A 14739-nucleotide genomic window follows, 5' to 3' on the forward strand; every position below is an offset into this window, starting at 1 on the left:
CTGCCTGTCAGCTGACCTCATCGTCTCGGTCTGTCGCACTGGCCGTTGCAAAGGATGTGGGGGCCCCCTGCTGGTGACAGGTGGTTTATTTTCAGGGTGTTAGTATCCCCAACCTATGGTATATAATCTTTTTCGATTCTCAAATTACTCCCAACTAAAATAATAAAAAAAGAATGCTGTAAAATATAGCCTTAAATTAAATAACTTCAATCTAATATTAAAACATAGGCTGCAATGTTTGTAGTTCTTTTTAAAGGAAAGCCTTTACATCAGAATCTCTTAAATTCGTCATGCATGCAAACCAATTATGGAATATGTCCTGATGTTAGCTCCACAAAGGTAAAAGATGGCTAAGTATAAAAATCTAAGCAAAGCAAATGATAAATTATAACATTAAAAGTAATTACTGTTTATCGAAACAATTTCAATTTTCAAGTATGTTCAATTTAATCTGTAACCTTTTGGAAACAAAGTTGTATTAGTCAAAACAGTTCAAGAAACGTGTTTTAATCCGTCCCATACGCTCTTTATTCTTATACATCATTACTGTCACACTAAATTCCTGCACCTATTTCCTAAACCTATTCTTGTGTGACTGAATATATCTCCTATCAGGTAAAGCCTGTTTAGGCAACCTAGTTTGTTAATTTCCTGTGTTATATTTTCCTCAGGATGGTAAACGCCGCTAGATGGTAACCACCTTAGTGGCGCACTACTGCCATCTACTGGACTATTAGTGTCTTTTATATAATATCTACTTTTCATCCTGGATCATATTCAGATACCATTGCCCCCCGCCTTCTAAATCTGTATTTGCTGGTAAACAAATACAGGAACTTCGAAGTTAATAGTACCCCTGTGCATTTTACCTATGACAAGACATTATTTCACAGACTACAGACACTGCTGAAAACACTGTTTCACAGAACTTAACTTTTTCCACGTTATTTTACAGCCCTATTCCTTTAATGGATCAAATGATTTCTTTCATAATTCTACAAACAATACCCCATAATGACAACGTGAAAGAAGTTTCTTCGAAATCTTTAAAGAATTTATTTTCATAAAACTCACATGTACAAAAGTATTCATGGCCTTTGCAATGACACTCAAAACTGAGCTCTGGAGGATCATGTTTCCACTGACCATCCTTGATTGGAGTCATAGTGTGGGAAATTCAGTCGATGGTTTGGAAAAGCATACACCTGTCTACAAGGTCTCACCATTAACAGTGCATGTCAGGGCACAAACCAAGCCATGAAGTCCAGGCAATTGGTTGTGATGAGTACAGAAAAATTTCTGCAGCATTGAGATCCCAATAAACATAGTTCCAGAGCGCTCTGGACCTGAGACTGGGGCGACGGTTCACTTTCAACAGGACAATAACCCTAACCACACAGCCAACATAACAAAGGAGTAGCTGCAGGACAACTCTGAATGTCTTTGAGTGGCCCAGCCAGAGCGCAGACTTGCTTGATCAGGTCAAGTCTGGAGATCTGAAAGTGGCTCCCCATCCAATGTGATGGAGCTCAAGAGGTACTGCAAAGAATAGGAGAAACTTCCCAAATATAGAAAGTGCATCTAGGAACTGAAACACTGAAATTAAGTTACGCTCCTTAAGTTCATACAAAACCCGTTTCAACAAGAACATGGGCACATCCTGCACCTGCCCATTCAACAAACTGCCATCTCCAAATTACTTTTTCATGGATTTCATTATCTTGTATCAACTGTAAGAGTATCAATTTGCATTGATGTTTGGGAAAGTAATCAAAATGTGACAGGAAGACTTGTTAACATGGTAAACCTTTATTTATGAGTCCCACCCATTTCAAATAACAGTATCAATTTTAATATATTTACAGCTCAAGAACACAAACATTGGAATGTCAATAAATACAAAAAAGAAATGCATTGGTCAAACTGAAGATACAAAATGTGACAAAATAAAGTTCTAAACAAAAAGAATCCACACTGCTTGTGTTCAATGCAAAGAGGGGATTTGCTAAGGGAATGTGGTTAAAAAGGTGTTTAGGGTGGATCATTCCAGGATCATTTACAACATTAAACTTGGAAATTTATAGAACACCATTTTTGAATGCTAGCAGCCAACAAAACAAACTTAGTCTACTTCCTCCATTCTGGATGTATCATCCTCATCATCACCTTCCAGAGGAGGCATTTCCTCAGTGGGCGCAGAAGTAGCTTCATCTGATGTCACATCATCTTCATCAATACCTAGAAGGCAGAGCAAATATGAAGTCGGTCATTTCTCAGAAACAGATTAAAATCCTTTAAGAAGCTTTTGTGTAAGCATTTGTGTAATACAGACACTCACCAAGACCCAGCTTAATCATTCTGTAAATGCGATTGGAGTGGGTCTGGGGGTCATCCAAGGTAAATCCTGATGACAGCAGGGCAGTTTCAAAGAGGAGAATAACCAGATCTTTCACAGACTTATCATTTTTGTCAGCTTCTGCCTTCTGCCTCAAGGTCTGTACAATGGGGTGATCGGGGTTGATCTCAAGGTGCTTTTTGGCAGCCATGTAGCCCATGGTGGAGTTATCTCTGAGGGCCTGTGCTTTCATGATCCTTTCCATGTTGGCCGTCCAGCCATAGGTACTGGTGACGATGCAGCAGGGAGATGATACTAGGCGGTTGGAAACTGTGACCTATAAAAAGGTTACTAAGAATTATTACTATGCCTCAACTGCACAGCTGTGGATTATTTACAGTATACTATTAAATAACATTGGGTTGATAGATGCCAGTTCCATTTATTCACCTTCTCCACTTTCTTTTCCAAGATGTCCTTCATAATCTTGCACAAGTTTTCAAACTGAGCTTTTTTCTCCTCCTGCTTCTTCTTCTCATCCTCATCCTCAGGCAGCTCTAGGCCTTCCTTGGTAACTGAAACCAGGTTCTTGCCTTCAAACTCCTTTAGCTGCTGGACACAGTACTCATCAATGGGCTCAATCATGTAGATGACCTCGAGGCCAGCTTTCCGAAGGCGCTCAACAAAGGCAGAGTTGGCCACCTGGTCTTTGGTCTCCCCTGAAATACAGATGTGGAACTGTTAAACATTCAAGTAATATCAAATGCACATTTACTGAGTCAGTTCATTTAGTTTAAAATGTTCTAATTAACACTGATGTTTAAAGATAAAACAAATGCCTACCAGTGATGTAGTAGATGTGTTTCTGGTTGTCCTTCATACGTGTAACATAGTCCTTCAGGGAAACCATCTCATCTCCAGAGGCTGAGGTGTAGTAGCGCAGCAGCTCAGACAGCTTCTTTCTGTTCTGAGAGTCCTCATGGATACCAAGCTGAAAGACAAAGCAGTCAACTGTCAGTAACATGCAGAAGCAAAGTTGTATGCAGATGAATAGTAATATTCAAGTGATGCTTTTTGGCTAGAACATTAAAATAATTAGATGCAGAACTGGAGGTCAAGTAGCTTTTCAATGAGACAATATGGCCAAAAGTTTAAAGGTCAGAGGAACAAAGGCAAACATAACTACATTTGCCAGGAACCAAGATTAGGATAACCTGCAGTTGGCACAGTAAAAGAAGAACGCTAACCTTGATATTCTTTGAGAACTGCTCGTAGAACTTCTTGTAGTTGTCCTTGTCCTCAGACAGTTCTGTGAAAAGTTCCAAGCACTTCTTGACCAGGTTCTTGCGAATGACCTTCAGAATCTTACTCTGCTGCAGCATCTCTCTGGAGATGTTCAGGGGCAGATCTTCAGAGTCTACCACACCCTTGATGAAATCTGAATGAAAAAATAAAATGCATGTCAAATTAAATTAATATCAAAGACCTGCTGATATTTTGTACTTAATTTACATCTTGAAGTATGGGCATGGCCACTCCTTGCTTTTTAAAAAGCACAACAAGTTGCAATTCCACATTTTGCAGGATTAATACTTACTGAGATACTCAGGGATGAGCTCATCGCAGTTGTCCATGATGAAGACTCTGCGCACATACAGCTTAATGTTGTTTTTCTTCTTCTTGTTCTCAAAGAGGTCGAAGGGAGCACGACGTGGCACAAAGAGCAGGGCACGGAACTCCAGCTGACCCTCTACAGAAAAGTGCTGTGGGAAAAAATTGTTTTGGTTCAGTTTTCACATTTCATAATATTGCATATATGTTATACATTTATGACAGTTTGAAAAACAGATATTGAGACCAACCTTGACTGCAAGGTGGTCTTCCCAGTCATTGGTAAGACTCTTGTAGAACTCTCCATACTCTTCATTAGTGATATCATCTGGGTTACGGGTCCATAGAGGTTTGGTCTTGTTTAGTTCCTCCTGATCAATGTACTTCTCCTTGATCTTCTTCTTCTTCTTTTTCTTATCTGAGGACTTGTCATGATCAAGCTCTTCGTCTGACCCAACATCCTCAATCTCTGGCTTGTCCTCGTCCTTCTCCTCCTCATCCTGGTCTTTTTCCTTCTCCTTCTCCTCTTCCTCTGCCTCATCATCACTCACTTCCTTGTCACGCTCTTTCTCCAGCTGAAGGATAAGACATTTCATGTTACTGGCCATTTTGATCACTTTCCTAACCATCTTGGCTGATGTGCATTAATTCAACTATTTATCAAACAAGTTACATGAATACTCACAAAAAGTGTGATGGGGTAGCCAATAAACTGTGAGTGCTTTTTCACAATCTCTTTGATTCTTCTCTCCTCAAGGTATTCTGTCTGATCCTCTTTCAGGTGGAGGATCACCTTAGTGCCACGTCCAATTGGCTCAGCTGTTGAAGAAAATAATGAGTTAAAACAAGGTTAACCTAAGTTTAACTGTTCAATTTCCACAACATTAATCGCTAGGTTACTTACAGCTATCCAATTTAACTGTGAATGAGCCTCCAGCAGATGATTCCCAGGCATACTGTTCATCGTCATTGTGCTTGGTGATCACTGTCACCTTCTCAGCAACCAGGTAGGCAGAGTAGAAACCAACACCAAACTGGCCAATCATGGAGATGTCAGCTCCAGCCTGCAGAGCCTCCATGAAAGCCTTGGTGCCAGACTTTGCAATTGTGCCCAAATTATTGATCAGGTCAGCCTTGGTCATGCCAATACCAGTGTCAATCAGGGTTAGAGAACGTTCTTGTTTGTTGGGAATAATTTCAATTTTGAGCTCCTTGCCAGTATCCAGCTTGGAGGGGTCAGTGAGACTCTCATAGCGGATTTTGTCCAGGGCCTAAAATTGAAAAAACTTAAAATTACTTTCTAAAGTATTCACATTTCACAATGTAATAAAGCCAATTAACTCAAGCTCAATAAACAACTTTGATAAAATACTTTAACAAACTTACATCTGAAGAGTTGGAGATGAGCTCCCTAAGAAAGATCTCTTTGTTGGAATAGAAAGTATTGATGATCAGGGACATCAGCTGAGCGATCTCAGCCTGGAATGCAAAGGTCTCTGCCTCCTCCTCCATTGGTTGGTCGTGTGCTTCAGGCATCTAAAAAAAAATTTACACACCGGTATAATCTACTGTATGTTATCCTAATCTTTATTTTTATTATTAATTTAAATTTCCATGTTGTAATTTTTTGGCACTTAACTACTTCACTATTTTCAGATAGAAACACTGTTCAAACTTGCAAAATGTTGTCCCAGTTTTAGTGGATGAGATCACATGCACTTTAACTGCTTAGCTTAAATTTTGATCACATTTTTCCTTCTTTTTCCCCTCAACAAATTATACATTAAATTGTATTTATTTTTGGTCTTTCAGGAAAGGTAACTCTCATAGTGACAGAACCTACGGTTCTTTCAGTTTTTGGTCAGAAGCAGAGTTAATGCCATCAAAAACTCCCATTTGACCCCATTATGATGGCGGTCCAGACATTCTCCTCAAATGGGGGCGGTTTTAAAATATAGCCATCCTGCCTTAATATTATGTAATATCTTCAAACAGCAACTGTGTTCGTTGAAGCCTACTGCCGCTCAGTTGTTTTTCTTAAACTTTTGTTACTAGGACTAGCTTTTCCACATTTTGCGAGGCAAAGTACAAGCCGTTTATGACCTGTCTTCAGCAAATGTGAATGACTCAGATTCAAAGCTTATGTTGCCATGGTAACGTACGCAGTGAAATCAGGTCATGTGATCAGCCTCAGAATTGTGTCCAAACACCCACCTTACAGTTTTTCTCCCACATGACACTGATACTTTTTAAAAATATTGTGCATTTAAATTGTAAAATGAGTTTGTAGTTTTAGTCTACCTGCAGTAATAGGTTCAGGTTCACTGATTGGAAATTTGTTAGAATCTCTTAAACTTTCTCCACATCCAGATGCAAATGGTTTTGCAGAAGTTGACCTTTTGAGTTTATAAGGTCTACATTTTTCAGGTGTTTGACTTTAACGTTGCACTCAGCTATTACATTTCTACAGTTTCTAGGATTTTTAATGCTACTAGACAAAACAGTTTACTCGCTTTCAAATCTTCCCTTTTTTTAAATAGTAAAGTTTTTTGCTCTCTCAGCAAAAGCAAACGTTTCAGCTCTCTCAGCAAAAACCGTTCAGCTTTCTTCAGCTTTGCAGTATTCACAGTGCACGTCTTTTGGAAATGTTTTTTTCTAGTTATTTAATAGATTAAATAACCAATTTGAGAGCCAAGTGCATTGATATTATAACTGACCCATGTGCATCATCACTGGCATTGGTCTGGGAGTTTGATTTATCTAAATAAGTTTGATTTTTACATTATTTGTGTTTTGTATCAGCATGTTTCAATTGTGCGGGTGTGAACAGACAGTCCAGCTCAGTGTTCCACCTCTTATAATCCTTCCTTTGCAAATGGTTGAAATGTGATTTGAGCCTGCCTTTAGGCTACGTAACTAGTATACCTTTTTATTTCAGTCAAGTTGTTACATGTTTAAGTACATGGTAAGAGTATGTAAAAGGAGATTAATAAATAAAAGTCTAATTCCACAACTTTAATTGGTGACTAGAATAGAGAGTATTTTAGTCATAAAACAGTATAATTGCATGTGTTGTTATCTTTGTTGATATTACTAGGTTAATAAGAAGGTAGCATGTGGTCGGAATTACAAGTTAGCTTCAGCAAAACGACACCACCTGCCGGCTTCCCAGTCACAATGCAACTTTCTAGAAGGTACCAAGAGGCGAGTAGAAGTCTAGCAGTTTCCATAGGAATCGAAAGCTCCTCCTCTCAGCCGTCCGAGCGAGCTCAATGAATGAACGTTACTCCTTTTATCTGCGCTACACTGACTGTAAAGAACAAGGACAAATAACTGCCTGGTATTTGTACCGTGAATGCACAAAGTGGTCCATGTGGCCGCTGTCTGACAGCTTTGAGTTGGGTCAAGGAAATATGAGCGTACTTGTTGCCAAGATAAAAAGGAAAAAGTTCTCATATGGGCCAATAACGCTGATGGCCACTGAAATCACTCTACTCTTAATTGTAACGTTACATTTAGCGAAGCTCTTAATGTGAAAACACGACAGTCATGTGGTTTTATTGTCGTCAACTGATGAAAATACAATGTTACCAATTATAAGTATTATTATCTATTTTAAGTGTATTTTGACAACAAGCTTAACCAAACTTATTTGCGTTACCGTTGGTGCCTAGTTCGGTAAAAATAAAAATAATAATAACGTCCATGGTATTTATGATCATTGGCATCGTGTTAACATACCGTCAGGCTTAGTTTCGATGGTAAACGTTTAACAGCTATGGTTCAAAGCAAAAGCTAACGGCAGCTAACCTTAGTGAAAATCAATGCCAAATTTACCGATTGCCAACTCTACAGTGATGAGTTATTTAAAAAGAAAAGAAATGAATGTAATTTGTTACCTTCGTCTTCGGTGTTAGCGAGAACTCCGCTCAGAAATGTTTGCCGATGTCTCGGGTTTACCAGCTGGTAAGTCTTCTCCTAGAGCGTGGAGGATGCGCTGCTTTTGTACCCTTTCCCAGCCTGCGGATTCGCCAGGCATGAGCTTCCAGAACTATCTAGAATCATCCTCTCCGCAGCTCTGTGGTGGCCGCCGATAGGCCAGTTGAACAGTCAATCAACTATGTGTGCACTCACCTCCTCGTCTATTGGCTGAAGATGCGGGACTAAAGAATAGTAGGCTGGACCGAGTGAGGAAGTAAAGGTGCAGGAGGTAAAACTACATGTACCATGCAGTGTTCATTGAAAATTCCAGAACGTTAAATAAATCTGGGGATTAAGTTTTTATTTGAAAGTTTCTTTACCTGAAACTGTCCATATCCGTTTTGACCCATTATTAGTTTGTAGGACTCAAACTAATATAACATGTAATTGACTCAGAGAGTTGGATCTTATTTCTAAATACATTTTATTACAAATTTGATTGCATTTCATAAAAATGTGATAGATACAAAATGTGACACAAGTAATATTTTCAGTAACATTATATTACTCTTAATGGGTATTATAAGTTTTATATAAGCAGTTAAAATTATGCAAGAATATGTTTATTCCATTATTAACTGATATGGACTAGTTGAGAATGAAAGGCCTATTGTAAGAAGGAATATAATTTACAAAACTAAAACTAAGGAAGAAGTCTGCTAAGTGTCTTAGTCAACTTCTTCCATTCTTGATGTGTCGTCATCTCCTTCTAAGACTGGCATGTCTTCTTCAGCAGGCTGAATTAGTTCTTCAATCCCAGACTCATCATCGTCAATACCTGCAAATATATAAGCATTTGTTAGCAAACAATTCTCTTATTAATGTATAATAAGCAAACAAATTCCTGCAGTGTCAAGAAAAAACATCACTTACCAAGACCAAGCTTGATCATTCTGTAGATGCGGTTGGCGTGTGTCTGTGGGTCTTCCAGTGTGAAACCTGAAGACAGCAGGGCTGTTTCAAATAGGAGGATGACCAGGTCCTTTACAGCCTTATCGTTCTTGTCAGCCTCTGCCTTCTCCCTCAAGGTCTCAATGATTGGATGCTGGGGGTTGATTTCAAGGTGCTTCTTAGCTGTCATGTAGCCCATAGTGGAGTTATCTCTCAAGGCCTGAGATTTCATTATCCTCTCCATGTTGGCTGTCCAGCCGTAGGTGCTGGTTACGATGCAGCAAGGAGACAAGACCAGGCGGTTGGAAACTACAACCTGTCAGTAGGGAAGTGTTGTATTATTGTCATGGTCAAACGCAAGTGACTATACTATGGTAGCGTAATTTTTCTGGAAGAAAAAGATAAAATAATGACTGTTTTTATTTACTTTTTCAATTTTCTTGTCAAGGATGTCCTTCATGGTCTTGCACAGGTTCTCAAACTTATTTTTGAGCTCCTCTTGTTTCTTCTTCTCATCCTCATCCTCAGGCAGCTCTAGGCCTTCCTTGGTAACTGAAACCAGGTTCTTGCCATCAAATTCTTTCAGCTGCTGGACACAGTACTCATCAATGGGCTCAATCATGTAGATGACCTCGAGGCCAGCTTTCCGAAGGCGCTCAACAAAGGCAGAGTTGGCCACCTGGTCTTTGGTCTCCCCTGAAATACAGATGTGGAACTGTTAAACATTCAAGTAATATCAAATGCACATTTACTGAGTCAGTTCATGTAGTTTAAAATGTTCTAATTAACACTGATGTTTAAAGATAAAACAAATGCCTACCAGTGATGTAGTAGATATGTTTCTGGTTGTCCTTCATGCGAGAAACATAGTCCTTCAGGGAAACCATCTCATCTCCAGAGGCTGAGGTGTAGTAGCGCAGCAGCTCAGACAGCTTCTTTCTGTTCTGTGAGTCCTCATGGATACCAAGCTAGAATAATGTAGAAATAGTATTGCAGTTGAACCCAAATGTGACCTTTCATATTTTTATTAGAGGAGTTGAACTTCAAGATATGAATACGAGTGGTTCAATCTACCTTAATGTTCTTTGAGAAATACTCGTAGAACTTCTTGTAGTTGTCCTTGTCCTCAGACAGTTCTGTGAAAAGTTCCAAGCACTTCTTGACCAGGTTCTTGCGAATGACCTTCAGAATCTTACTCTGCTGCAGCATCTCTCTGGAGATGTTCAGGGGCAGATCTTCAGAGTCTACCACACCCTTGATGAAATCTGAAAAGAGAAGTTACATATTGGGTAGTTACCCCAGGCCATTTTCTAAACATAAAAACAAACATGAATATTAAGATCTGTGAGATTTTTGATGTTTGGTTTTAAGGCTTTGCTAACCTTTGCAGATCTGACTAAAATTTGTGTGTCAATGAGTAGTTGTGTGTTCATAATATGTTACTTACTGAGATACTCTGGGATCAGCTCCTCACAGTTGTCCATGATGAAGACCCTGCGCACATACAGCTTGATATTGTTTCTCTTTTTCTTGTTTTCAAAGAGGTCAAATGCAGCTCTCCTTGGTACAAAAAGCAGGGCACGGAACTCCAGCTGACCCTCCACTGAGAAATGCTGCAGAAAAAGAAGCAGAATAGGAATTTAGTACCTTACAATATTCCATTAAATTATGATAATGTTAAAAGATTAAGATGGGTGATATACAGGGATGTATATTTAGTTTACCTTTACAGCCAGATGATCCTCCCAGTCATTGGTGAGACTCTTGTAGAACTCTCCATACTCTTCATTGGTGATGTCATCTGGGTTACGGGTCCAGATGGGCTTGGTCTTGTTTAGCTCCTGAGCATCAATGTACTTTTCCTTGACCTTCTTCTTCCTCTTGTTCTTGTTTTCCTTTGTGTCTTCATCCTCGTCTGAGCCCACATCTTCAATCTTAGGTTTGTCCTTGTTCTCAGCAGCATCTTTCTCAACTTCCTCTTCTTTTTCTCCCTCCTCAAGGTCCACTTCCTTCTCTCTTGTCTTTTCCACCTTTAGAATGGAAAAAAGGTGTTTAGGATTTTTTTGCATTTAACGTTGTCAATATCATTGTTAAAAAATTCTATTAGGCTTTTTAATTGGCTGCTAATGGGTCTTACAAGAACCTACATATAGTGTAATTGGGTAGCCAATGAACTGCGAGTGCTTCTTTACAACTTCTTTAACGCGCTTCTCCTCACAGTATTCTGTCTGATCTTCTTTGAGGTGAAGGACCACTTTTGTGCCTCTGCCAATGGATTCTCCTAAAAATATCAATACAATACATTATGAGCCCTGCACCAGATAATGATAATTTGCATTCATCAGGCAAATTATTGATTAGAATGATACATAGTTGAGGACGAAAAACTTACCGGTGTCAGGCTTGACTGTGAATGAGCCCCCAGCTGCAGACTCCCACACGTACTGTTCGTCATCATTGTGCTTGGTGATCACTGTCACCTTCTCAGCCACCAGATAGGCAGAGTAGAAACCAACACCAAACTGACCGATCATGGAGATGTCTGCTCCAGCCTGCAGAGCCTCCATGAAAGCCTTGGTGCCAGATTTTGCGATCGTGCCGAGGTTGTTGATAAGATCAGCCTTGGTCATGCCAATACCTGTGTCAATGACGGTCAGGGTGCGAGCGTGCAAGTCAGGCCTGATTTCGATCTTCAGCTCCTTGCAGGACTCAAGTCTGCTGGGGTCTGTCAAGCTTTCATATCTGATTTTGTCCAAGGCCTGTCGAGAGGAAATTACATTAAGTGATTAAGAAATTGCTTAAGAAATGGTGTTTGCATTAATGAAACGGTTCCTTTAACGTGAAACATTTGGCTAAAGAGTGCTGATTTTACTCACATCTGATGAGTTGGAGATGAGCTCTCTAAGGAAGATCTCTTTATTTGAGTAGAAAGTGTTGATGATAAGGGACATAAGCTGAGCAATCTCAGCTTGAAAGGCAAAGGTCTCCACTTCCTCCTCCATAACTTTTCCAGCGTTCTCAGGCATCTAAAGGAAAAAACATATAAGGTTGTGTTTAAAAAAACTCATTCTGAATGAATCACTATGCTTTTCATGCTTAAGCACACTATTCTGGTTTAAAATAAAATAGAAATCCTGTAATGTTTGAGCATTTATATTTGAAATCTATTTCCCACTCCTGTTACAGAGAACCTCATGGCTTGAAGGGGGGGTTGCTACTGCTGATAGTAGATGAGTGAACATGTGTTCATCCTGTCAATCAAAGACTTGCCATCTGGCAATTTGGAAAATGGGTGGAGTTTAAGGGTTTTCCCAACTACCACTGACTTCACTGTGTGTCATTCAACACAATAAGGTTAAAGGAAGGAATAGCAGTTAGAAATTCAAATACTGAAGAAACTTATTTTAATGATAATTGTATTATTATATCTGTTTTCATAATGTTTGTACCTAATAGAAAACAGTTTGCCTTGTCCATTGTTCATTTCCTTAGTTACACAGAATAAAAATAATCTGCAAATGAGTTTTGATAATCACTTGAACATTGCATTTGGTATTATGTTTTCTTATATTAATGCTAATGCACTAAGATGCATATGCGCATCTATTCTTTGTGCCGTGTGGTTTTACTGCTGTTCACCATTGCCCGAACACTCAGTTACCCTGCTTGCCATGTGCTTCTTTCAAGTTATAGTCTCAATAGCACAGTAACGTTAAAAAAATTAGTCCCCCAATCTAATTAAAAGAGACAGCAAACAATTAATATTTTATCCTTCTGCTCTTATCATATCTATTTTTTGTGTTACATACTAAGTAGCAGGTACTTATACCTTATGTCTGTGATCCTACACTTATAGCACACAATGTATATTCTGTAATTGGTTTGTTACTTAAGGTGCAGTGCAGAGAAAGTGCTGAATTTGAATTCAGGTGTTCAAATCTTACCTTGAGAATAAAGTTTGGCTTCTGTTGCTTCTAGTAGATTGTCCTTAAATCTGTAACTGAGATTGTCGTCTTTTCTTGAAGAGCTTCAATCCTGTGCTTTGCTGCTGCTCCTGTGGGCAGTAAGTCTCTTGGTGTGTTCAAGTGAGTTTCTTTTGACTCTATGCAGACTTCATGACATGCTGCTACCTTTTTATACTAATGGGGACTTCTCGAAGCTTCCATTCAGAATCCTCCAGAAGATATGTTCACTACAGTAGTGGGGCTGTTAAGAAAAGCCCGGGAAGGGGGGGGAGTAACACATGTGACACCAGAGCCCTAAAGTTTGTGTGCCCTTTTAGGGCTGCAGAGTAACAAGAAGTGCCTGTCACTCACAGTGAGAGCTTTCCTGATAGCTTGTCTGCCTGTTAGGCCCAATGCCCCCCTGTAAGTGTCACAGCTGTGCTTTGCCTTTGCTATCAGCTGCTACCATTGTGCCCCATTGGACACACATGCGCACACATTAAAGGGCTACATCAGGCCCATTTCTTTTTTTGGCATGCGAGACTGGGTTGAATCTCAGAAGTTCTGCATTTTAAAGATAATAGATTGAGAGGTTTAACTCGTGTGGTATATCTGAGATAAGCTGAAATTCACAATACGGAAATCTGCCCCCTCTCTGTGGCTTTTAGTTGAGTCTATACATTTAATCCCAATCGATAATAAACTTCATTATGACATTTTTCCAATTTTCTAGAATTTTCAGCCACATCTCATAGTTTTCTTTGTAAGTGGATTAAGTCAGAGTGGATTTAGGAATCTATGTCTAGGGAGTTTAAACAGAATCAGCCATCAACATTTAAAGGCCACAATTTCAAAGGCGTCTTCTCTCTTTAGGGGAGCTGACACTGAATTAGGATTTTTAAGTCGAACAATATAGGTCCCACACACATTGCCATATACAGCAACTGCAAAATTAAAATAATTTAAATCATTGGACTTTGCTGTAATAAATAATTAAATGGTGAAATACAGCATAATTATAGCATAACTTGCACTAATAATGTAACCTAATTGTAAAAATGTAGAGGCAAAACATTTTCTTAACATTTTTTAATGAATTATATAAAAATATTTCAAGTTTTAACTAAATATTAGTGGGAAAGTTTGGGATTGTAGTTAAAGCAAAAGAGAAATAAATACAACTCTACATTTTTGTGCACATGTGTGAAATGTTTAGCAGGGTGATCTGGGAGATTTGTTTTAATACAGATTTTATTATTGAAACAAACCGATTTGATGGAAGCCCTATAGGAACAATAAGAGAAAGGTACATTATAGTAAAAACGGGGTTGGTCCGTATCATATAGTAAAGTTCCCCCAAATAACCTCAAAAAAACAAACTTACAAACGCTGCTTTTAAATGCAGCAGTAAACACAACCTTGGGTAACGCATAAGAATTCTCTAGAAACTTATCTTAATTCCCTAGAAGTCTCTGGGCCAACGTGAGCGACAGTGTCTACATCTGACCAGACGGTGGCAGTGTGTTACATCTGCCACAGATCTGTCATGCAATCCTAATGTTTCCAGATGATTGCAGACGCTACTAGAAGTCAAGCACCCACGTGACGGAGAAACATGGAGAACTGTTGCAATCACTGTAAGATGATATTTTCAGAAGCAGGTTCCCCATAATTTACATAGTAATGGCTAGGGGTTCTTGTGGTTCCTGTCTATAAGAAACGTATATCACGTGTCACCATGGATTATTTCATCTAAAGGGATTAGTGCTCTTCTATAATTAGCCCGTTAACTGATTTTTCAAGGATATATTTGCAGTAACCTTAATTTAGCCAACCTTAGCATGGGCCTATGCGACATCAGTACTGGTTGGCTTGTAGTTAAAGTGGCAACTTCTTGTATGTTGTGCACTTTGCAAGTGCTATTTTTTGACGTTGGTTGTTTCGTTGCGTCGAAAGACATTCACTATATTATTCCCT

General features: G+C 39.1%; 2 protein-coding genes across 2 annotated transcripts; both read right to left on the reverse strand.

Moving 5' to 3' along the window:
• Window positions 1-1788: 1788 nt before the first annotated feature.
• Window positions 1789-8005, reverse strand: hsp90aa1.2 (heat shock protein 90, alpha (cytosolic), class A member 1, tandem duplicate 2). The gene is made up of 11 exons (XM_067482141.1): window positions 7846-8005; window positions 5333-5482; window positions 4851-5217; window positions 4632-4765; window positions 4198-4521; window positions 3933-4098; window positions 3583-3773; window positions 3179-3326; window positions 2786-3054; window positions 2339-2672; window positions 1789-2238 (listed from the first exon to the last, which is right to left on the reverse strand). The coding sequence occupies exons 2-11, from the start codon at window positions 5480-5482 to the stop codon at window positions 2123-2125; spliced, it is 2199 nt and encodes a 732-aa protein (XP_067338242.1). The 5' UTR covers window positions 7846-8005; the 3' UTR covers window positions 1789-2122.
• A 187-nt stretch (window positions 8006-8192) lies between these two features.
• Window positions 8193-13704, reverse strand: hsp90aa1.1 (heat shock protein 90, alpha (cytosolic), class A member 1, tandem duplicate 1). The gene is made up of 11 exons (XM_067482142.1): window positions 12763-13704; window positions 11695-11844; window positions 11211-11577; window positions 10966-11099; window positions 10543-10848; window positions 10266-10431; window positions 9893-10083; window positions 9639-9786; window positions 9246-9514; window positions 8801-9134; window positions 8193-8705 (listed from the first exon to the last, which is right to left on the reverse strand). Exons 2-11 carry the CDS (start codon window positions 11842-11844, stop codon window positions 8596-8598), a joined length of 2175 nt encoding a protein of 724 aa, XP_067338243.1. The 5' UTR covers window positions 12763-13704; the 3' UTR covers window positions 8193-8595.
• Between the last annotated feature and the right edge of the window lie 1035 nt (window positions 13705-14739).

This window comes from Channa argus, chromosome 17 (genome assembly GCF_033026475.1).
Source record: "Channa argus isolate prfri chromosome 17, Channa argus male v1.0, whole genome shotgun sequence".
NCBI lineage: Eukaryota > Metazoa > Chordata > Actinopteri > Anabantiformes > Channidae > Channa > Channa argus.